Source organism: Buceros rhinoceros, unplaced genomic scaffold (assembly GCF_000710305.1).
Source record: "Buceros rhinoceros silvestris isolate BGI_N320 unplaced genomic scaffold, ASM71030v1 scaffold12773, whole genome shotgun sequence".
Taxonomy (NCBI): domain Eukaryota; kingdom Metazoa; phylum Chordata; class Aves; order Bucerotiformes; family Bucerotidae; genus Buceros; species Buceros rhinoceros.
Window position 1 is genome coordinate 1 of NW_010405438.1, and position 25,433 is coordinate 25,433.

A 25,433-nucleotide genomic window follows, 5' to 3' on the forward strand; every position below is an offset into this window, starting at 1 on the left:
TATTTTTATTTAAATATTTCTCATGCGTCATCTTTGCTATCATCAGCCTATTAGAGTGATCAGCAACCTTCTCTTCTTAAGCTAAACATTTTCCTAAAACAATTGTTTCATAGTAAAAGAAGCATGGCACTCTATCTGCATCTTCTCGTTGACCTCAGTGGAGCTGGTAAGCAATCAGTTCCTTGCTGCTTGTAATAGGAGACTTACAGCCATATTTAGGGATCCTACCTCAACAAACTTTAGAGATATCTACCTTATTTTCCATGGTTAGATGCCTATCATGAGATTCTGTGTATACATCAACTTTGCAGATACATCAGGTAGAATTACTCTTTTCTCTGAGATCTGTTATGTGACTTTTTACAGCAAACTTCTGTTTACAAATAAAGTTATTGTATGTGCAGTTGTACTGAGCGGCCCATGAAGCTGCCGTCTTTAAGTTCACTCAGCAAAACTTAAAACAGAATAAGAAAGTGCTGCCTATCTGAAATAAGGTCAGTACAATGCCAAACTTTTTTTTATTATTATTTTTTTTTGAGGACAGAATAAGGGTCTATTATTTTTACTATTGTGCTCATAATAATCATTAAATCTTTTTCAGAAAAACTAAATTTAGTTACAACTAAGGGTTTTAATTTTACATCTAAAATAATGTAAGCAAATGTCTAAAAAGGTAGAAAATTGTAGCATACTGATAGCCAGAGTATCTGCAGCTACTCATTTGTTCAAATATTATGCAAAAATCAGAGATCCTGGAGTGTTCTGTGAGTATTTCGATGACATTCCTAGGACTGAGCATCTGTGTATATGTGATGAATTTCAGATTTCCAGTACCTCAGAAATAGATGGGTAAGAAATTCTAGCCAACATAAGGAAAATTCACTTACTACAATATATACTGTTGCATAGCACGGAGGTCTTTAGCATGACTTACTATCCAATATGATATATTGGATATCCAATGTGATAATAGCACTGGCACTAGTATATTCACCAGATAGGTAGCATAGCCTGGAGGCTGTTGGTCTTACTCAGGCAATGTTCAACTGTATCTCATAATTTTACAAATCCAGAGCCTGATTGTTATTTGCTGGAATAAAGCTGAACCAGTTTAAAGCTACACATATGAAAACACACACACTGCAATCCGTTTCCAGTGAGACAGAAATCCGTGAGTCTCTGAGTCAGTGTGATGAGCAGTCATCCGTAGAGCTTTCCTAGATGAACAAATAGGCTGGGAAACTTAAGAAGATATAACTCAACAGGTAAGTCAACAGAAGAGTAAAAAAAGATGTTTTTATGCTCTGGCTGTTTAATACTCACTCACATTTGTCTGTATTGTATAGCAAACCCTGAGCCTAACCTGGTTTCCCAAGCTACAGCTGCTGTATTCACTTAATTCTATTCCCTTTGAGTTCATCAGTTGAACTGCCAGTCATATTAAGAGTGTCAGCACTGAACAGCTGTCCTGTGTCTAAGCCCTACAAATCACTAGTCTAAGCAGTCTTCCAAAAGGGGGTCTAAAGTAATGGCTAAACTTGTCAAGACGGAAAGAGGAATCTCAGCAAGGGTGACCACTCACATCCCAAACCGTTGGGAGGGAACCACAGTATCAAGCTTGGTGTGAGGGAGCGGAACCAAGCGATGGTTGATATGAAATCAGGTTCAGAAGCCAACCATTAACTAGGCCGGGTGGGATTTTGGTTAATGAAGCAACCCACCACATAGCTAAGAAGAGAGAAATAACATGCAGCCCAGCTGGGATCCTAACAGCCTGCATTTTTCAGGACTTCTTCCAGGTGTGATGCAAAACTGAAGTACTGCTCTGAGCAAGGTGTCTATGGCATAGTATTTAATTTTTTTCAGTTCATCTTTTAAAGTAATTGCTGTTTAATTTGAGAGGAAAGAAAGCTTTTTGAGTCTGGAAATGTCTATGCTACCAGGTTTTTGCAGTCAGGGGGTGTGAGAGGGTTTGTTAAAAAGTGGGGAAAGATGAACTAAATCTTATCTAAAGGGAGTAATATTTACAGCCTCTTCTCACAGCCTTACATTCTCACTGTAGCGAAGATACAGTCAACTGCAACCCAAAGATAAGGTGCCAGAGGAATTGAGACTGTAGGACATGCTGCCGTCAGCTGATAGAATGATTAATGCAACCCTCAGGACATGATGCAAAGCCCATGCATCTATCCAAGGTTTCCTGTGGGATGAATGATCGGAGGGATCCTTGAGTCTGATTGAGATGGTAAGGTGTGTTGGCAGTGTTAAGAACTGCGTAAAAATCTCTGACTCACAGAGCTGGAAGCAATCTTGTGATGTCATTTAGTGCATGTCATAATCCTAACAAATTGTACTGCTGTCATTCTAAGCTGCTTTTAAAGCCTCTTGGTACCAAAGGCTCTACAACCTCTGCAGGAAATCTGCTTTCGTCACTTCTTTGACTGTTGTCTACCCTAAATGTTTGCTGCCATGTTGCCAGATACAATTTTTGTTGTTGTTGTTGTTTTAATCTTTAATGCAATCATTATGGAAAGAATCAGCTGCAAATGGGACAGGTCTGGCAGCCTGTGAACATAGGGTATGATGTCTCTCCATTTCAGAACACTACTCAGAAAACTGGACCTGTGGAAGTTAAATAAACATGTCAGCAAAATTCATCAGGGTCATCATCTCAACTCTACCTAGTGACCACTTTGATGAACAGAACTGTAGCTTTTTACCCTACATACATATAATTCTAATTGACTGGAAAAGGATCTAAGCATTCCCAGCCTCTTTCATACCAGTCCATTAACTCAAGAAATTAAGTTCCCCATCAGTATTGTTCAAAGGCAAAAATCTCTCTCCACATCTCTCTCTTAGAAATTCTAACATAGAGCAGCTTCCACTGCCGTCGAACAATTGCTTGGAAACCGTTGCATATTAAAAGAGGGCCTGAACGATGATATGGTGTTTGTATTATACTTTGAAACCAGTGAAAAAAAATTCCAAGCTCAACAGAAGCATCTACATTTCACTGCAGCTGGAAGGGAAATTAGTGAAGAATAATAGGTATTCCATGTCAGCATTTGGGGTTTGGAATTCCTAAAATGGAGAGATATTAGTTAAATTATTTCTTATCTTAAAAACATTTCACAGTTTTTTGCACATTATATGTAAAAAATACACAGAGGACAGAAATAAACAGCTTCTTGTATTTAAAATATAATGTTTGGTTGTACTACAAGCAAAGTGCTGAAGACTAAAAACTTACAACTGAATGTAAACCTGTGTAAGAACTTTAGGGCTTGGAGACCTAGGACGTCTAATGAAATAGTGAACTAACTTGGCCTTCAATGTAAAAAAAAAAAAGATAAAGCAACCTACTCAGGTGATGAAATCTTCTGTTACGCTGTGAAATAGAAAGTTTGCTTGTGATTAAGGACAATGATCATACTTCTGGGATGAGGAAATCACCTTTTAAACATAGTATCTTAAAAAGAAATTATGAAAATTAAGAAAGATATTATGCGTATTTTCATTACATTAATCAAATATTCGTAGGCCAAACATTTATTGCCATGGTTTCCTGTTGGCAGATTTGAGCTGTGGGTCAAGATACATTAGAAAATAGAGAAAATGAAAATTGAAATCCAACACAAACACAATAAAATCCATAAGGATATTAAATATTATGATTTTCATGATAGACTAGCGTGATGGAAATAATTAGGGCCATATTCAGCTAGCCTAATTTCCCTCTAAATTCTTGACTTCAACATTTCCTTTCAGCTGGCTTTAGGCAGCTTTCCTTACTTGTAACCTCAGATTAATTTTTTTTCAGCGATATTTAGCTTATTCCACAGTTGAAACGATAGGCTGTAGTGGGAGTTAGCCCAGCTAAATATGACCCCGTATTTTCCTAGGGAGCAATTTTCTGAAAAATATGGCCCTGAAATTATTCATTAGTAGTCCAGTCCAAATCCTATTGTCATTCATGACAACTCAGTCAATGCTAAACTACTTGGAATTCCTAAAATTTATCTGTTAATGAAAATAAAGGTATCTCTTCAGCTGTAGGGAGCTAACCTACTTTGTCCACTTTCCCTGTATTTGCAAAATCCATAGTTTTGAATACTTCGTTCTTGAAGCAAATACAGCAGTTCTATCAACTAGCCTGTATCCTTGGGAACAATACTGCTTTTTACTACGTGATTTTGCTAACAAACTTCCCTGGAAGCAAATGTTCGGTTTGTTTAATAAATAACTTCAAAGCAGACAAAGTCTGCCCTGGACTAATCTTTATTCCTCCTCTCCTACCCTTGCCGTTTCCTTCTGAGATCTGTCTCTTATCCAAGATGATTTTCTTAATGTTTTCCCCAAGAGCTCTATGGTTGAGTCTTTCTAGAGTTTCTCAGGTAAGTAGCATGGCTCTGAGAGTCGCACTCCACCATTTTGTCGCTTGTGAGAAAGTCCTTGCAATCACTGAAGATGTGAATTGGGGGGAGGGCGGGAAAAAGACAGTGTAGCACAAGCATAGCAAGTAGGTCCTCAGAAAGAAAACAAAGCAACTAATATTGTTTATTTTGTCCTAACAAAGTTACTCTTTTCACCCAAGAAAGTTAAACAAGTTGTTTGAACTCCCTTTTGCATTTGCCTTGTATACTGTCGCCCCGTGTGTAGATGGTCTTCAGACAAACAGGGCATTTGCCGTGTTTTAAACCCCTTACCTTTTACTTCCAGTTTGCAATCAACTTCTGCCTCTCCAAGCTTATTGACTGCTCGGCAGGTGTAGGTACCTCCATCATAGGGGCTGGGTTTGCGGATCTCCAGGGTACAGACACCTTGGTTGCTGAACATTCGATATTTGGGATCATCCATTATAATTACTTTGTTTTTCAGCCAGGTTATTTTGGGCTGTAGTAGAAACAAAAGAAAGTCCACATGCACAAACCTATGAGCTGAAATATTTTACCATGTTTTGCGATGTTCAGTTAAAGCTGAGTAACTCAGAGATGATACAAAATAGATAAAGTAGTGATCGAAAGGAAACTGTAAGTCTTGACCCAAATGTAAACCCAGGCTGCCTCATGCATCAGTTTTTGAGCAAGGGTTTTTCAGTGCAGCCTCTATTATGTAATTAAATAAATATAAGCCTGTTATCAAGATAAGAGATGCTGTGTAATGACAGCAAACATTTAAGCAATAGCTTTTGACGTCTGATTACTCTAAGTCAATAAGAAAACCATGTTTTTCAACAGTAATTTGCACCATCAGAAACTGTGAAGGGTGAACAGCAAACAAGTTCTTAAACACTCTGAAGTTCTCTTTTTACTAGGGCAGTTCAGTTTCTCACAACAGAAAATAGATCCCAAAAGGGCACAACTCAAAAGAAACTGGAAGATGCATTGCACAGCGGGCCTGAGAACAAATGTGGTCCCCAGAGTATTCCTGCAGTGCAGTGCACTTACTTAAAGCATAATTAGCTCTATATAGAATAATTATGGCTTTATTTTAGTAACAACCTTTACTGATATATTAACTGTACAGCTGTTCTCAGTGCTGGTCCTCGTATAGCCCAGCCTTTTCCTGAGGTTCTGCCCTTTCGCTGCGTTATCTGTGGATTTAATCACTATTGTAATTCCTATTACACAGGTAAGTAAGTCCTTTTCTGTAGCCTTTAGAGACCACATCACTCTTTTTGCTCTCAGCCTGGCTTGTGAGTGAGACAAATAGTAAAAATGGTATTACAATTTTTATTACCAGGTTAAACTCTCATGTTTTATCCGTTACTGTTACGAGCTGTGCTGTACCTTGGGGTTGCCCCGAACACTGCAGTTCAAAGTAGCATTGTAACCTGCTACAGCAAACGTGTCGACTAGAGGCTGAGTAAACAAAGGCCGTTCACTGAAGTCAAAATCGTTGTAAACTGGGTATTTGTAGACTTTACCTGTGAAATGAAAATACAACATTTATAATAAGAATGTTGGTGTGTAGCTAAATAACCAAGCATCCTAAACAGCTACAGAGTCAGTTCTGATCTGCACTGCTTCAGGTATCAATGTGACTCTAGTAATTACACTTGCAGGAGAGGCTGGAAGTGAGCCTGTAAAGTGACTGTAGCCGTTAGTTGTGCTATAGCGTAGATGTCTGAGAGCTTCTCTTTGTTTCCTGGGTGGGTGGTATACAGAATAATACACATTTATTGTGTGTCTTTGCCTGCATGCCCTGAATATTACAGAAGAGGATGCATTCTGACAGATGTGTTGTGGGATGCCTGCCATGGCAAGCCTTGTTCACTTTGTTGCCAAGTACTTTTCACAGTTTGTTCTGATTACAAACTGGCTCTGTATCCAAAAATCCATTTTTCTTTCTGCTTCATACAGTGCAATAACAATGCAGATACCTGAATGGATGTAGTTTCTTTACAAGAAAAACATGGTGGTAAAATCTAGTTTCTTGCTACCACTTTAGCCCTGCTCTGCAGTAGAGATTACCATCAATAAATCATTTTCACCCACAAACTAAGCTGGCATTTAAAACAGCTGGACAGACATCTATTCCTGTGCACAGGTTTCATTATATTTTTGCTTCCCTGAAACCTGACCCAAGCTCTTATACTGACTTCAGTGCAGCTTAGGCCCGATCCTTGCTCTTACGACAAGGGCAAGTAAGAAGTGATGAAAAGCAATTCCTATAGCTATTCTTTTGTTCGTGGTCCTGTTTTTTAAAAAAGGGGTAGTTTTCTTTTTAATAATGAAAGTGGGGTCCAGTACCCTGGACCTTCAGCCTGGCTCTGTGGGTTGTACAGGTTGTCTGTCCTGTGCATCATAGCAGCCATGTATTCCTTCCTTTCATACACACTGAGGTGATCTGGTTTGATTTTCTTCCTTTAAACCACCTGTTTGTACAATTTCCCTTCCATAAGGGAGCAGTTGATTTTTTTAAGTTTACAGTAAAATTTCAAACTGTCAGTTTCTGAAATGTCAGGATTTCTGACTGCAGGATCAGAATTTATCCAGCTCCACCTCAAGACATGTGAAGCAGGGTTACACTTGTCTGTTGGATCCTGCCTGAAATGAATGGGAGCACTTGCACAGCTGATGCTAAGCCTCCACGGGAGTCAGTGACCCACTGCTTCTAACAGAGCAGCTGCTTTACTCCTCTTCCCATTCTTGTCAACTTATATCTGCCAGCGGTGACACAAGCCTGAGATCCAAGATTGTAGAAAATGTCAGAACGTGGGAAATAGTTTTTCATCCACCAAATCTCCCAAGCCCTTCCCTGCAGAGAAGGACTTGAGAGTGCTGGTGGATGAAAAACTGAATATGAGCCAGAAACGTGTACTTGAAGATCAGAAAACCAATCACATCCTGGGCTGCATCAAGAGAAGCGCAATCGGCGGGTTGAGGGCAGTTATTCTCCCCCTCCACTCTGTTCTCAAGAGACTCCACCTGGACTTCTATGTTCAAGTCTGGGGCCCCCAGCCTAAGAAAGATGTAGACCTGCTCAAGTGGGTCCAGAGGAAGGCCAGGAAGATGATCAGGGACCTGGAGCACTTCTGCTATGAGGACAGGCTGAGAGAGTTGGGGTTGTTCAGCCTGGAGAAGAGAAGGCTCTGGGGGACCTTATAGTGGCTTTCCAGTACTTTAAGGGGGCCTACAGGAGAGATGAGGAGGGACTCTTTATCAGGAAGCATAGAGATAGGACCAGAGGTAATAGGTTCAAACTGGAAGAGGGTAGATTTAGGTTAGATATAAGGAAGAAATTCTTCACTATGAGGGCGATGAGACACTGGAAGAGGTTGCCCAGGGAAGTTGTGGATGTACCCTTCCTGGGATTGTTCAAGGTCAGGCTGAATGGGAGTTTGAGCAATCTGGTCTAGTGGAAGGTATCCCTGCCCATAGCAGGGGATTGGAACTAGATGATCTTTAAGGTTCCTTCCAACCCAAAGCATTCTATGATTCTATGAAAATCTCCTGCTCTCAATTAAAAAAGCAACTATGAACTATGTGGAGAGACCGAGAAGTCCTAATATCAAGTGTCCTAGCTGTCACTTGTACCTGGTCTTGGGGCTATAGAGCATCTATAGCTTTAGAGATATGGCCTTTACCTCTAATCACATTCCAGCCTCTCAATACCCCCCTTCCCTTTGGACCAGGAATGGATAATTATCTAACCATCCTTTGCAATCAAAGCGCTCTCTTTGGTCATCGTTGCATCCTCACTGAGGCCACACATGTTTTCAGCAAAGATCCGGAAGTAGTACTCATTTCCTATGACAAGCTCATTAATGGTGGCACTGGTGCGGTGGTAGTGCTCCATTACTGTGAACCATTCCTGAAAGACACAAACGCAGAGAGTGAACTTCCTCCCAGTGCCCTGCACCTCTTAGCCATTAACTGTTTGGAAGAATCATCGAGCTCGTGGGAGTAAGATTTTTTGTATAAGGGAAAGTTAATGAAAACTAAAATAGTGAAACTAGCAATAATTAATGAAATGAGCAATAATGAGAATATCACAGAGCTCACTGCTGAGTACTGAAGGCCAAATGAAAAGTGAAGCCTACTGAATTGTTACTCTCTGCTAGCTGGGAGGGTTTGTTCTAGGAAATCCAATATTACAAAGGTTGTATTGTGCAAGAAAAGACAGGCTGCTTCGTTACTAGTCCATGCTGCTGACGGAAGGTGTTGCTGCAGGTAAGAAAACTGCAGACTAGGAGGGGAAAGTAGTAGCATCTACTAGTCTTTATGCAAGTGGTCCTCTGATATCTAAAGGCTTAGATGGGGAGGTGGGTTTTAGCATTTCAGTCTTGCAGCAGTAACAGGACATGTGAATTCTATCCTCGTACACAATAGCTAAATACCAAATTGAGATGAAAGAAGATAACACTAACAATACAATTAATATAAAGTGCCATATGACAACAGCAATGTTTTTGCTTTTCTTTACTCTGCCCTACATAGGTTTTTTCCTTTCCTAAAGGTGAACTTGTGCTGGGTTCCCTGTGCCACAATTTGCATTGACACTTGGTCATCTTTAAAAGGCAAAGAGTCTTTTGGGAAGGCAGTTTTCTGTAGAAGGCCAGCTGTGCCAGAATTGCAACATTTGCCACCACAGAGAATGTGGGGAAACAATGACCTGGGTGGGCGCAATGGACCCTAGACACTGCTGTTGTTGCTCTTCCTTAACACAATAGTTTAGAGACAGGGGACATCATTGTTCTGGTCAATGTACAGAGAACATCTTTTCTTACAGTCTGAAGAGAAAGAAAAAATGAAGGATGGGAGGGGAAATAGTGGTACTTCAGACCATGAAGCAGATCAACATATTAAAGGGAAGGAGCATCAAAAAGATTCCTTTAGGTAAGGCCATTCCCAAAACACTGTCCTAGATTTACAATGTTTGAATTTGCAGTAAGTGTTAAATGTAAAAATCCAACTACAGTCTTTTAAGGAAAAGTAAAATTCATGTTAGTTTAATGAAAATAATAAACATCTCTATATTACACTTTTCATCTGTGAATCTTTAAGCAGTTTACGAATTACGTATATACCTTTTTGCCATGGGTAGTAAGGAATGGCAATGACTTATCACCCAAAGTGACATTACAGGTTTGTAAACAGCACTACGTTTTGATTCTAGGAGCAGTCTAATGACTTCAGAATTAATGTTTTGGGGATTTATTTTCTCAACTAAGACAGAAAAAAAGGCAGAATTACTTCAAATCCACATGTCCTTTCCTTTTTAGTCCTCCTCTTTGGCATCATCTGAAAACATTTCAATTTCTAGGCTTTAGATACAGTGAACAGGAGATTTTTAGAATTTTTAGAGATGCCTTGTAAATCTTCTGAACACTGATGAAACAATGTCCACCTACATCAATTTAAGCATGAAGGGCTTTTTATTTTTAAAAGGGAGAATTCCTGAATATATCAACCTTTTAAACACCTCCTTATTACTTACCATGCTCTTCTTATCTGCTTTTTGAATAGTGTATCCAGTAATGGCAGCATTGCCATCGTCTTTCGGTGGCTTCCATGATAAATTTACATTCTCTCCCCAAACATCATCGATAGTTACTACCTCTGGTGGGCCTGGGCGATCTGTAATGAAAATATGACAGCTGACATCTTCCACTGCTAGTTTTGTCTATCTCTCTCTTTGCTACATTCATCATCCACTCAGTTTGATTTCTCTCTTTCTTTCTTACAACACACACACACCTGCCAGAAACAACGTTAAAAGGAAAAAAAAACCCAATTAACTTTCCAAAGTTAAGACATGCCAGAATTATGAAAATCCTAACTCGATTTCTTTGGGAGTATGGTTTCTAATATGACTATGCTCTTTAATTGTATAAGAATGAGATATCTTGGAAAAGTTAAAACCAGTTGAAGACGTGTTTCTAAAAGACAAAGACAATCATTATAAAGGCTGTGCTACCAGTTTTACCTATTATATAAAGAAATAGATTGATAAAAATGAAAAGTGAATGTGTTTTCAACTGCCTTTCCTACTTTCACGTACTTTCAATAATTAGGATTTCTTCCACATTACACTTGTGACAAAATTACTATGAATTTTCTACCATTTCTGGCTATGGATACCACTCAACAGGAAAAGCTTGCATCCTGGATAGAGAAGAATATGAAAAGCATACCAGTGATAAAAAGAGACTGTCATGTTCCAATAAGCACCTGCCATTGTGTAGGAAGGTTTACTTAGAGACCACAAATTTATAGCCAAGTGATTGGATGTGAAGGTTTGTCACTGTTCAGAAAGATGCTCTTTGGGTTTCCTCTGTTTTCCTATAGCCTTGGAATGGCTGGAGCCTGCTTCTCTGGCATGTATTTATTACTGTTTCTCAAAACATACCAACAATCTGAATATCTATTGTAGCTTTGTCCACCAAGTTCTCTACTTCCACTTTCATGTCATATTCTCCAGAATGGCCCCTTTCTGCCTTTCGGATGAAGATGATAGTGTCATTTTCAGTGTTGCGAATGTTGATTTGGTTCTTGTCGATTGGAGAACCGTTTTTCTGCCATGTTACTTTTGCCCTTGGTTTTCCCTGTAAGAAACCAGGTAACAATTTGTATATGATTTTGAGAGAGAGAAGGGTGGGAGAGAAATCAGGTTTATTTTCCATTTTTCCCAAATGGGAAATAAAAACTGTCCTGAAAGAAACTGAGAATTCTTGTTTTAAAATCTTACAGCATTTGTAGTGCAATCATATTAATTGCAGCTTTCTTCCTTTTCTTTTTTTCAGAAGCCTGAAAATATTTGCAAATTCTTGCTAAATTGGACAATTATTTTCCAATTTTCTTCAAGAAAAAGAGAAAAAAACCCAGAAAATGCAGAACAAAATATTTCACCCTCTGAAAGTGTTTACATTCTCTACACTGCCAGTGAAAGAGGAGAGTAGTAGTGGGCTAAACCTCCAAGCATCCCAAAATCTCTTCTTTCACTCCAAAAGTGGTTGGAATAGATGTTAGGTTGGCTGGATTGGTATCTTCGCTAAGACATTTTTGTGGGCCTACTCATGCCCAATTTAGGTACTTAAATCAGTGTGAGTTCCACCTGATTTACCATGGGATTTGCCTTCCAGAGGTGCTCCAAAAAGAGCAATCTCACACCTTTTTGAATGCCTTATCTTAGAGAATAACCGTAGAATACTGCTTTAATTTCTCAAGAGTAGCGTATCTTGTAGTGTATTGCTGATCAAGCTTTTATTAGGCTTTTAACAGCCTTGTAGAAGCTAGATTATGCCCACTCAATACCTTTAGGTGTGCAGACAGGAAATAGAAATGAATTCTGCTGTAATTCTTGTATTCAGCAGAAAAATGACCTGCAGGTAGAGAGGAAGTCACTGTTGTAAAAGGTGTGGGAATGAAGGTTAACGTGATGCTAAGGTTTAGGGACCCTGGCAGTGCAGGGTGAATGGTTGGACTGGATAATCGTAAAGGTCTCTTCCAACCAGGTGATTCTATGATATGATGGTGAAACGTGCTATATTGTTAGAAGTAGTCATACTATAGCTGTGATCTCAACACAATGAAACTCTGCTCACTCTTCCCCTCCCTTTTCCTGCCTCATGATAAGAAAATGATTACATGCTACAGTCCCACCCTTGATACCATATCTAACTACTGCCAGTGTAACCATTTTGTATTGTGTTATCAATTATCTCACATGTAATGTCTATTGTGAGGATAAGTGTCCTTTGGAAGACAGATGACAAGTCAGTCTGTCTAAGCTAGTTACCCAATTTGTTAATTGGCTTAGCATAATTTTTTTGAGGTGTCTAAGAAGAAGCTTTCAAGCACCCATGTACTCCAGTGTGGTTCCACATCTGCTTAAGTTAACTTACTGGCCTACCAAAGTTACATAGAAATAAGTTAAAAAGGAGCAGTATACAAAAAAATAAAGTATTTTCCTGTCAGTGTGTTTAGTTCTTACCTGGAAAGGAATAACAAGATTCACAGTTTCTCCAACTCTTCTAGTATAGGTTTGTTTTAAGTGTCTTGGTAGACGAATCTTTGGAGGTTCTGAAAAAAGCCAAAAGCTTCTGTTTAACATTATCTCCTTTTCTAACTGAGGCAGCACTGGTGGGCATTGGTATAAATAGTACACTGCGTGGTCTACAATTCCCAAAATGTCTTAAATTTCCTGGTCCCACAATGTTACATTCAGTACACCAACTCTTTTTTGGTGGTAGGAACAGGAAAAATCTTAGCACAGACTTTAAAAAGCAATGTCAAATTCTGCAGAAGGAAGTCTGAGCAATAAAGGCTCAGCAGTGAAATAAATAACAATTTACCAGTTTTTTTAAAGACGGTTTCATGATTTCTAGCCACTGCACAATGGTGTTGTAATGCCACATCACTTTCCAACAACAAGTAAGTATTAGACTTAAAAAACCAGAATTAAGTGTGGAAGCAGCATTTATCTGTAGGTGAGAGTACGCAGGAGGATCTTACCTATCACTTCCTTGACTAAAATAGGCTGTGGGTGGTACCTGGGCTCACTTTCACCAGCAGCATTCACAGCTTTTACTCTCACAAGGATTCTTGAGCCAGTTGGCAGCCCAGTGATAGTAAATTTCGTTTTGTCCGTCAGCTCCGGGTTAGCCACGATCCATTCATCAGCTAGTTTAGGGAAAAGAGTTGGGGAGGACAAATCAAAAGAACAGGAAATTAGAAATACATCCACTGCATGGATGAGGAAAATTGCAGAACAGTGAAAGATTAATTATATTCTAGTGAATACCTCTCTCTTGTTTTTCTAATTATGCATAACATTATATTGGTTCACTTTCATATGTAGGAATAACGTTTCAAACCTTAAAGGGTTTCTGCTGATTATATATTTGTATCTAGAGAAATAAATGTTTTTAGAACATGTCTATCATTTAATTGTACCAGAAAGAAAAATGGTTAGTTTTTAAATTCAGCTGATTGATAGAAAACAAGGGGGACATAGAGTATATTTCCAAAAGCACTAATCATTGCTTCAGCAGCTTCCTTAGAGAGAAATGGGTTTTACAATTAATTTCAACCAGTACTGAGTACCTTGGAAAGTACCATTGAGAGCACAGAGATGAGAGAAACACAAAATATTTACAAATTGCAGTGAAATGCCGTCTTTCCTCATGCCTTTAAAAAAGAACGGCTGTGTCAGCCGTTGTAAAATTCGCATATTACAGCATTCATTCTTGGATTTTCTATCCTACCCCTAGGCAGTTGCATGTGATCCATAGAGTATCATAACAGTACAGTCTTTCACAAAAGCTTCAGTTACAAAAGATACTTTCTTTTCCACCCTGTCCTCCAAACACAGATTGCTTTAACACTACTGGGACCTTGACGTTTGGAGTCAGATTTATGCAGTAGCAAGTCAGTATCAATACTTTCCACATCATATAAAGATAGCATTATATAATTGACATAGAAGACAAGAGAACTATTGTAAGCTGGAGAGCCCTGCAGACTTAGAGCACAATGCTATGGTACATTTTCACAACTGCATGTCTTACTTTTAGGAGTTAAGTTCTCCCTCAAGCTGCTTCTTTCAGCTTCTAGCAGAAGAGGATTGCAACCAGTGACTGTTTCCCGAGCACCTCCCCCTCCCTTTATACATGTGCTACAGCAAATTCTGTAGACTGTTGCCCCTCAAATTCACTCTCAGAAATTTATCTTTACTTTCATGAAGAGAGTTTTTCTTTTGTATAAAAAGATTTATATCCTTTGTTGAATACTGTACCTTCCAGGTTAAAAGGTGGCTCCACCAATTCCTCAGATAGATCTGTCGATATACCTTGTGAGAATCCATCTTTAAAATTAATCAGAGACACCCACTTTCACACAGATGGAGCATTTTGTCAGTGGTTAGCAATTCCTGTTAGTAAGTATGCAAAGATTGATGCTGGGCTTTAAAGATTTAGAGGACCTGCATTTAGGGAGACTGAAGGGAGGAAAAAGATGGGAAGACAGCATCTAGATGAGAAAACACTTATGCATGATGCTCACCGGAAGGCTAAAGGAAGAGGGGGAGATAAGGTTGGTAATTTTCTTTGGGCCTGATCACAGCCCTGGAAAGATGAAAGAGAGAGACAAAAGGAACATTTGGAAGAGAGAAATGAAACAAAGTTGTGATGGGAGGAAATGGAGGAGGAAAGGAAAACACATCATAGAAAAGAAGAAATTCAGAGAAGAATTCTGAGTAAGAGAGACAGAAAAAGAGAAGTTTTGGGAAAAAACTTGGAAAAACGGAAGAAGAGAACACATTTAGCTAAAGGCGACATCGAAAGAAAATTAAAGAAGAACAAACCATGGATGATGACAGATATGATGTAGTCAGTAAGGCTTAATTTCCTGGACAGAGCTATCACTGCCCTGGGTTGCCTGGAATCCTGGACTTGGCTATTTTCAGGATAATAAAAATATTATTCTAGTATCTGTGCATGGTACTGGATGAGTACACTGACTGAGATCTCAACCAACAGAGACTCTCTGAAGTGTTCATTTACCAGCTGTGAAAACAGATCATCTGCAGGTACAATGGCCCTTTAAAGGCAGATAGACATCGTGTCCTAGGGAACAGTAGGACCAAGCTCATCAGACTATCCTTGAAATGTCACATAAGAATCAGCTGGCAACAGACAATACTAGGAATTGACTTTTCCAGTATCAACAAGGTTTGGTCTACTCCACATCACCATAGCAAGAGGTTCAAGCTGCATGCTGTAAACTAGCCCTGGTGAGTTCTATGCTCAGGTTATTCACGCTCATGCAATGCCAGATCCAGATACTCATGACGAGACTCCAGGTCACTAATATACACAGAGAGCTGTCAGAGGTGCTACCATAATTCAGGAAGTCCAAGAGTCTACCATGCTGATCAAGTTATGAGGTTCAGACTAAAGGGAAATACTCATTTTCGTGAAGCCAAACCAATGCTCATGGTACATGATTCTTCTAAATTACATATATATATATTATCTTTCTATTTTCAGCTTGTGATTTCTCCTAATGAGTGCTACGATAAGGAAGACTCAAAAAAGCCCTCTCTGAAATGACTCCAGTGACAAAAATGAAAGAATGGAGAAGGTAAAGACAAATGAATTTACAAACAGTTAACTGAGAGAAGAGAATAGCAGAATGGATATAGACAGTCATAAAAAGTACCTTGGAATTAAAAATAGTTATTAAACAGTATAGAAGAAATTAGTTTGAGGCAGAACAGGTACTGAAAGGACTGAGAAAAGGAGGCACTGTGATATAGCAAGAAAGGAAAGTAGGACTGAACACAGAGAAAAGGATGTATATTGCAATAGCACATCATTTTTCATTGGTACTTTCTATTAAGCTTGCTTATTCCTAACCATTTTCATAACATATATACATAAATAATGTGAATTGTGTATATATAGATGTATATGCATATATAGGAGCCATATATAGATATACATAAACACTCATGTAAAATACATTGTACCCATTGTATTTTAACCAAGGTGGGTAACAAGAAAATGACAGACTTGACTGCCATTTTGTTGTATCTTCATATGTTTTAAACCTATCTGAAAAAAGAAAAGAATTTCATACATTCAACATTTATGCAATGATCTTCTGTCTAACAGCCCTTAAAAGAGAGATTTGGAAGATTCCTCTGAAAACCATATGTATATATGTATTTCTCATCCTCTCTTGTCACCTAATTTGGCTATCACATACTGTAATGTCGAGGGTTGTATGACAGTACCATATTACAGGTACTTTTAGCTTTTTTCCCCCCCATCCTACCAGTGCTGAGCAGAGCATTATACACAGCATACACTGAAGCCCTCACATTGCCTATCCCCTTTATATTCCCATACATCTTGCCCGTGCATTCAAAACCTGATAGGAATGCTGCACCTTGATAGGAATGCTGCACGCTTACTCATTCCGAGCTGTTCCCGCAGCTCCCTCCCAATATACAAAGAAAACCCTTCCTACCATTCCAGCTGTGTCTGCCTTCAGGTCATCTTCTCCAGACCTCTGAGCTTCTTGCAGTCTGTTCCTGCTCCTTACAGATATTCAGCTCAATACTACAAGATGCTGAGTGCTCCTGAGAAAAGCCAGTGGTTCTTCTTCACGCCCTCTCCCGCTCGCCTGAGTGAGAGCTGAGGGCACTCTGCTCCTGTGGTATCTGACCACATTTGTGAACTACTGTTTTCCTGGATTGTCTGAATCTGAAACACGTGACAGTGTGAATGACAAGTTCTGTCCTCTACCTCTTGTCTCCAGGCTGTGGACTGTATTCATGAGAAGCTTTCATTGAAATAAACGCCTTTATGAAAAAAAGATGTCCGGCTCATCACTTGTTTTACAGCGTGGTTAAGAGCAGCAGCTAGCAGAGCTGAAGATCGCTGTGTCCCATTCATCCAAATATACGCTGCTGGAGTCCTGCTGATTGGCATTTGCCCACAGAGGCTGGGTATTGCACATACCACTCCAGGCTATTTGATACTCACCCAGATGTTGGTGGCTTTTACTTTTTGAAAACAGACTTCATTTGATGCTAATTCAGAAGGAAATCTGCTGGAAAATACTGAGTTTCTGCTGCTTAATCACCAAAGACTCTTAGTTGTAAAATATAAATTATATTTCCCTATTCCTTGTTATTTTACTCCCATAAGTTTCTTACATTTTTATCTTGCTCCTTCAGTTTTGTATATATTCGTGTCTTAAATGGACATAATTAAAGATTCTGTATCTAATTACACTGAAATTTTGGAGAAATTCAATATCCAGACATGAACTTTGCATGCCTAGGTAACTTCTATAACCAGCTATTGGAGAGGCTGGCTGTCCTCGGTGTTGGCAACTGGCACCTGAAGCAGCCAATTAGTAATATGTCAAGATAGGGATTCCTGCACAGAGGACCTCCTGTCCCTAAAACCCAGCCAACCTGCAAATATTTTGGATCACACTCATAGCCAGTCATTATTTCCTTTTCATTTATCCATCCAGCCTTTACTGCACGGACTCTTCATTTAGCTCAAAAGAGAGGACAGCGATTAACACTGTGCTTGGTACACCACAACAGAGTATATGGCTTTTGATTTGGATTTCAGATCTAACGTAAGATAGGTTGAACTACCATCAATGGGGGGGATCTGGAACACAAACCAAGGAAAGCCTGAACAAAACCCTGCTGCTTGAGGTTTTTCTGACTGATTATTCTCTGCCTTTAAGTGAGAGCACCTGATACCTGTAAAGAAAAAATGGAGAAAGTCTTATCTACTTTCACTGTGAGTTACATACCACGGTCACCGTCACTTACTTCCTTCAAAGCAGTACTCTACAACATAGCCATCTAACCCTGCCGCTCCAATGTGGTCTGGAGGCCTCCATTTCATTGTAACTGTGGTGTCAGTCACTCCATCCACTGCCAGGAGAGTTGGTGGGCTGGTAACAGCTGAAGCAAGCAGGGAGAAGGCAGAAAATGGTCTTACAATTAAAGGTTTACATTTGTGGTGTGTGAATACATAATTACTCTAATTCAGCATCACAGGTGACAAGCTAAATCCTGCCTTCCAGGCATTCCAATCCTCCCTGGCACATCTTTCCAAATAGGACCGAATTACTAGAAGCAGGTACTTCGTCCCATATCTGTTCACAGCCTATCCCAGAGTTAAATTCCTCCTGCTGAGGAGTGAGGAGGAAGGTAGAGCAGAGAAGTTGTGAGTAGCATGCTCTTTGAGAGCAGGTATTTTTTGTCAGGAGAGCATGCTGTAGCAGTAACAGTCACCTTCTTCCTCCTCCTCTGCATTGTGGGGTTGCTGCTGAGCAAGGTGTGAACCTTTGCTGGCCTGCAGAACCTTTCTTTTACAGGGAGTTGTGGTTGTCACAATGTTTGAAAATCTGTTCTTTATATGAAATGGCCACCAAATTAATCTGTCTCTAGATGAATGACAAGGCCCTCTAGCTGTTATGTTACGTTAGGATAAAATAGTAAAACGATATGTGGAATAGTGTAAAATATGATCTAGCCTAACCTGATCATCTGAAAAAATATATTGAAAATACGTGATTCCTTTCTGGGAAAAAGCCTCTACTACAGCTAATGGGGATCCGTGAGGCACAGAGTGAAGTCAGGGGCTATTTGAATATGTCTTATCGTATGATTTATTGCAATATTGGGCAAATTCACTTACTTTTTTTCTATAGATATCCACCTTCATGACAGATTTTATACCTGTGATTTTTTTTTAATGAAATGTATGGATTATTTGTGAATACTTGTACATTTTTAAATGGCAAGCTACTACGTAACAGTAAAGCATAAGTAGTGAAACATGACAGAAAGTCTCACTTCATACAGTGCAGCCTGCACTTAGTGATCTTAAACTTCTGGTCACTTTTCCTGACCGGTTTTGGCCAAAAGCCAGCACCTAACTGAACTTGTAGCTAGAGAAAGACGTGCAAAACAACCAAGATTATAATCCATCATCTTTTATCAATTCTCTCAATTGCCAGTTTAATTCTTCCACAAAAACGGGAAACTTTAAGTTCTGGTCCTTAAAATACATTGACCGTAGTTTTGACCACATCAGGCTCACCTGTAGCATGCTACTGTTTTGTTGTAGTGCACCATTTTTCTGTCTATACGTTCTTGTTTATAAAAGACTATAAATCCTTCAGGGACAGACATACAGTTTATGCAGCACCTACTAAAGACAGGGCCTGAGCAACACAAGTGCAACAAGAACTTCAGTTGTGTAATTAGATGATGGTAATAACGTATTAATGATAATTTTCTAAATGCATATCTACCTCTATGCTCTTGATTACTTACCTAAAGGAACAAAGGACTTTGAAGGCATACTTGGTTTGGAATTGCCTATTGCATTAACAGCAAATACACGGACTTCATAAGCAACACCTTCAATCATCTTCTTTGGCTCAAAAGTTGTTTCTTTACACAATTCAAAATTCAACCTCATCCACCTGGAGCTTTGTTTCTTTTTCCTTTCTATGAAATATCCTGTTGACCAAACAAAATGTTATTACAGTAAGTGGTAGCATAAAACTCAATAGTGAGGGGTCTGTTTTTTGACTGTCCAAAGGCGTTTTTTCTGGGGAGTTTTTTTTACATCAATATCCCCTTCTAGCCTTGGGGTGGTTTAGGGATTATTGTTCGATTTTTCCCATTGCAAGCTCTCTGATAGTCACCTGTTTGACTTTCATAGCCATGTACGCGTGGTTTTTTGACCTCACTTACAACACCACTGTATCTAGTTTGGGGTGGAAAAGGCCTGATTCTGGCGGCCTCTGGGCCCTTCTGACTTTCCTCTTGCTTCAGCGTATTAGAAGATATTCCAATGTAGCCAGTAACTGGTTTCAGAAATTCTTGCTAACATTTAAGCACACTAACTGTTCAAAGTTTGGTGTTATAAGAGGTTGTCTTTGAAGTAGGAGGATTGATAACGGGGCAACATGTGAAATGACAAACCTCAAAATATTAGAAAAACAGGTATTCAGTTAAGTGTAGTATCGGGTAGAACATCCTCGAAACTGGATACTCAAAGTTCGGGTCTCCAGGGCCTGAGCTGAACTCTGATCCTATGGTGTCCATTATTTTAAGTTTGTTTGTTTTGTCTATATTAGAGCATCAAAGCAAGCAAACAAACAAACAAACAAAAACAAAAAAAAGAAAAGAAAACTAGGCACCTAAGATGGGTGATCCACCATCATTTGCTGGAGGTTCCCAGGTCATAACACACCAGTCTTCACCCACCTCAGTCACATTTGGTGCCTCAGGAGGATCAGGGACATCTGTTGTAAATAAAGTAAAAATTATTTAAAAAAAATCTTTCTTATTTTTGCATAGGTTGAAATAAAAAATGTCAAATAAGAAAGAAATCTGGATAAGTTTTGAAGTGCAATAGGAGTTCCTAATGAGAGAGAGACTTTCTTTGTCTTCGTGGATCCTTGCAGGCGGTTAGGAAGGGATAACTGCCAGACTCTTCAGGCTGAGACACTTAAGGGCATGTGATAAGGCAAAGCCCACAGCCGAATAGAGAGTTTTAAAGGCAGCCTGAGGCAATTGCTTAAGTTTGGCCTCTGCAATGTCAGGTGGTAGCGGGGTGAGAATTAGCTCCTACTTAAATCCCACGCTAAGCTCCTGTGTCCTTCAGTAACACTGGGCCTTAGTATCCTTAGTATCCAGTTCCACATCTGAAAACAAGGACAAACAGAGAAATGGAAATTTGCTGAAAATCTACAACATTTTGGTAGGTAGGGAGGACAGCATCTACAGGAGAGACCCTTCAGATAGAGGAAAAAAACTGTTTTTGGGGAGCATAATAGTAGGGCCTTTCAAGAAACATTTACTGAAGAGGGCTGTGATATAAACCACGGCTCATGTGTGCCATTCCCCACGACTTACCAACCACTTTAATGTTGATTAGAGCTGTGTCTTCTCCAGCCTCATTCTTTAATGCTATTCTGAAAGGACCCGAATCTTCTCTCTCAGCTGCGTCAATGACCAGACAACTGCTGTCTGAGTATGTTTCTGCCCGTATTCTTCCACTGTCTGTGATTAACTAGGAATCAAATTAAGAAGAGGGAAAAGTCATATTTTCTGGATTCAAAAATCAAAATCCAAATACAGTACATGGCACTTCAGTAAGAAAAAACACACCAAAGCTCAGAATTCAGTCTCCTGATGATCACCAAAATGACAAAATAATGAGAGGCATGTAAATAACCATGAAATACGGTATCTGTTTAGTACTCAGTACAGCCTTTGCATCTCAAAGGAAGAGGCACTAGGCTTACTTGTCCTGAGCAAGAATATGCTTTTGTCAATACTACCTGTCATTAATTTGATGGAAAGAGAGTAGTGGATTCTTCCAAAAGTCCAATTAAAATGTAATTCATTTGGTTTAAAGGACAGAGTGATTGTAATGTTCGGTAGTTTGTCATCGCAGATTTCAAGTGCTGGCACGTATTTTAGATTAAGAGCTCTCTTACAATAATTCCCTAACTAGTTAAGTCCACAGTGGTGACACTACAATTAATATTTGAAAAGTACTAGTCAGACCAGATAGGTCTGACAAATCCAGTAACAATAACATGCTCCATCTTCCACATAGCGCCATGAAAATTTAAATGTGAAAAGTGCCTTTTCAGTATTACACAGCCAGGGATTGTTCTGTGCCCATTTTTGCATTAAGACACCAGATGCGAGATGCCAATTGCCCAGACTATTGTTTCATTCCAAACTTGACACTCCTGCAGAATTTGTCATTCATGTACCAAAACCAAACCATATAATGGTTTCCTGTCAAAGCCTGGCAGCCATCCTGAGTTGTATGTTCAGAAGAAGCAGCAGTTTTGGTAGGTTTTCACCGGTTTTCTACTGCATCTTTTATGTCCCTCTCCTTTACAATATATTTATAACAAATGCATGTTTCTTTGCTAATTTCAGCCTTTCCTCCAAAAGACCCAAAAGATAGTAAATAATATTTACCCTTCATTTTTGAGTGAGGAGAGTTTTTTAGGTAAAATGCATCTCCTCCTTATTTTCTGCCATTAAAAAATCAATGTCTTCACAAGGCTAAAGTCTGTTTTTTTGAAGGAAAAGGCCCCTTGTTAAGCTAAAGAAATGTATATAATGTCAATGTACCTTGTCCCCTCTACTCCACACGACTTTTGGAGTCGGCTCGCCACTGATGGGAATCTCCAGCCGCAGTTTGCTTCCTGCCACTACTGTCACAGTGTTACCTTCCCCAAGACCATCCAGGTGGAGTTTAGGAGGATCTGAAAAAGGAGAGATGGTCCAAATTTGCCATGTGGCTGCCACTCTGAGAGTTCAGTGACCTGGTATAGGACTGCAACACAGAGAATCATGCTCTGCGGTTTGCATTTTCCTGCCATTTTTTGTCAACTGATTTTTTTGTTTGGAGGAAGATTTCTTTTTAAGAAAGAAATTTTAAGAATGAAAAATAAACCATAGAAATTTTGGAATAGTAAGACCATTAAAACAAAAAAGTCTTCCTGAGGCAGAATTATGTATATTCGGGTAATTTCTGATAGAGATTTCCTCTAAGTGGCTCTTGAGAATTTCCATTGCAGGCTTTCTACACCACCTTTTATCATGCTTCAGACATCACCGTTCTTACAGTTTAAAAGTTTTCTTAACCCAAATCCTTTTTATGAAAATGAAATGGTCACTTTTGTTGTACCTCGTGTGTGTGGAGAACAACTGATGAATGAATATCCTCTTGCAACTTTTTTTAATGTATTGGAAGTTTTATCGATTGGCATACCCCTCCAGTCCACCTTCCCTCTTCATGCTTCCTAGACCTTGCCCATACTTTTTCTAACACAGATATATCCCACTCTTTCAATTACAGAACACATTTGCTAAAACTTTGGTCATTTGCTTTTGTTTTGCTGGTTGCAGTTAAAAGCCAGTGAGGCACTCTTGTGGGAGGAGTCAATGCCTTGTTTTATTTTTGTTTGAAAGACTGGGATCATTAAACAAGCTTTCTGTCTTGCCGAGTGAATAAAATCTGGTCAGAAACATTTTGCTCTCTAGATATCATTTAACATATTTAGGGAATAGGTACGTATGTACCTATTCCACTGATCTTTCACCAAACTAAATCACATTTTGGAGGTCTGTTTGGCAGATGCCTGCTCAGAGGAAACAAACTGATTGTAATCGAAGCTATCTCACACTGCTTTTAAAAGAGGTGTTATATGTAAGTCATTGTGTCATATACTTACCCACAACATGCACTTTGCATGGAATATTAATATTATAGGCATCTGGTACAAACATGTATTCACCCTCATCATCAACAGCAGAGCTTGCTATAACAAATCTGTGGATTCTGTAAAAAATTGAAAAAGAAATCAATGTAAATTAATTTTGAAGACTGCTTGAAGCTATAAGGAAAGTATTATTGAGACATCCACCAAATAATGTAACCAGTTCTAATATTTTGTGTTTGAATACAGAGGAGAAAAATATGGGATTGTAATCTCTTTGACACATGGATTCTTTGCTGCTGCCATTAGGTTGTTCAAGAAGAAATCTTTAGGTGATCCCATTGTGGGAATATTCTGATTTTTGTCGGACTATCTTTGTGACAGGATCCAATTTACTACTTGTTTGCCAGAATAAATAGGTGAACAAAGCATATGCTACTCTTAGTACCTGACTGCATCTTCCAGTACAATGGTATTTTTTTCTTTCCTACGACCTGCTGTGGTGAAGTTTGTCCAAAGTAGAGCTCACCTCTGTGAACTTCCTGCTCTCCTTTCCCTCACCTCACCCTATGGGCCTGAGTCGTGGGGACCTCTTTCGCCTTATGTCAGTCCAAGGGGTCATTGCACAGCTGGCACTTTTCCCTTACTGCGACTTAGCAAGCGTTATGGACTCAAAGCAAACATTTCATAGCCTGTTTAAGAACAACTTCACAAGTGCAGTTTCCAGCTGTATGAATGGTCTGCTAAGCTGAAGTGAAGGGGATGTAGTTGAAGGTAGGACCTGTTCTTTGGTTGTTTTTTTTTTTTCTTAAATGACAAACTTTCCATGAAAAAGGATGGATAATAAGTGCAAAGAGACCTGATACCTCCACATACTTTGTGTGGGCAGAGATACATGATCTGAGTTGACACAAACAGCAGCTATCAGAAAAACAAACATTTAAAAGTAATGTATTTTTAATAATGTCTAATTATTAGCAGTAAAGTTATTTTACTTTACTACTTAGTAACTAACATGCTAACAGCAACAGCAATGTCAAGAAAAGTTAATAGCTTGAACTTAGCTGATTTGATTATTGTGCTCTATGGCCAAAAGATGTAAGATGAAAGAAGGCAAGGAGACATGGCTTTTAAGATGAGAAAAATAAATATGTTTGAGGGACAAAGGTGAGGCTTGGTTTCCAGATAATTTTCAGTGAAGTAATCCACATATTGGCACATCTCTACAGTGTCATTCCATCAAAAGTCAAGTCAATACTCAACAAGCTTACCTTCCTTTGTGATAAAGCTTTACACGGTCACTAGCTTCAACCACTTGCCCATTTTTATACCATTTCCCTTCCACATTTTCTGATATCTCACACTTCAGGTGGATTTCCTCTCCAAGCCTCACAGTCTGGTCTTGTAATGCAAGTGATATCTTCAGTGGTCTCACTTAGGAAAGCAGAAGCAGTCATATTAATGCTACTATCAAACAATAGCTAACCATCTCAATAGTCTTCAACTCAGAAAAATGCCTCCAATAATAAAGTTCTCGAGTTTAAATGCTAGCAATATGTACATGTAAACTACATAAATTAACTTCTTTTCATGTAGTCTGATGCCTTAGAAAGGGTGATCCAAAATACCCATGCCCTGACTGGGGAAACTCCATGGATATTGCCAGTAGAAGAACTAAGCCCAGGAGCATAATTTGAATGCTCCCCCATCTCTGGTGTTTAGGTGCTGGGGATTGGGTATTTCTATCCACCAGAGTCCAGTGAGAAACTTTCAAGAAGTGAAAGACCCGTGTCCCTAGACCTATGCACTAGAAGAGATTACAGCACACCTTTCCTGTGATCTAGCAGCAATCTAACTGCTCTCGTAGCTCTCCCAGATGTTTGGAGATAGTTTGAAGACTTACCAAAGTATTTAATCACAATGGGGATCATAGTTCTCAACCTCTTTTGTCAGGCTGGTAGCAAAGGCTGACTGGCCAGTAAGCTTAACTTCATACACCACTTGTTGTCACATTTGCTAAACTGCCTTGACTCACCCTATGAATACCCACAGATATTACTAGCTTTAGTAACACTTGTGCCTGAGAACTGGTCCCCCAGTTCACTTCCGCTTTCTGGAAGATTAGATTCTGGAGACCAGAGTCCAAGCTGATCACACAGTATCATCTGTACACAGTAAATA

General features: G+C 39.2%; 1 protein-coding gene across 1 annotated transcript in view; it reads right to left on the bottom strand.

The window, feature by feature from the left end:
- Positions 1-4,709: 4,709 nt before the first annotated feature.
- Positions 4,710-25,433, bottom strand: part of LOC104491333 (myosin-binding protein C, slow-type-like) — a gene marked incomplete at its 3' end in the record, with an annotated part of 71,922 nt that continues 51,198 nt past the window's right edge. Inside the window, 17 exon segments of the mRNA XM_010133737.1 lie at positions 4,710-4,896; positions 5,793-5,929; positions 8,160-8,319; positions 9,946-10,085; positions 10,858-11,053; positions 12,442-12,530; positions 12,963-13,130; positions 14,245-14,313; positions 17,658-17,694; positions 17,696-17,739; positions 17,812-17,946; positions 19,327-19,515; positions 20,202-20,306; positions 20,920-21,076; positions 22,162-22,295; positions 23,268-23,374; positions 24,524-24,686. Of these exon segments, the coding sequence (XP_010132039.1) occupies positions 4,710-4,896; positions 5,793-5,929; positions 8,160-8,319; positions 9,946-10,085; positions 10,858-11,053; positions 12,442-12,530; positions 12,963-13,130; positions 14,245-14,313; positions 17,658-17,694; positions 17,696-17,739; positions 17,812-17,946; positions 19,327-19,515; positions 20,202-20,306; positions 20,920-21,076; positions 22,162-22,295; positions 23,268-23,374; positions 24,524-24,686 (2,217 nt within the window).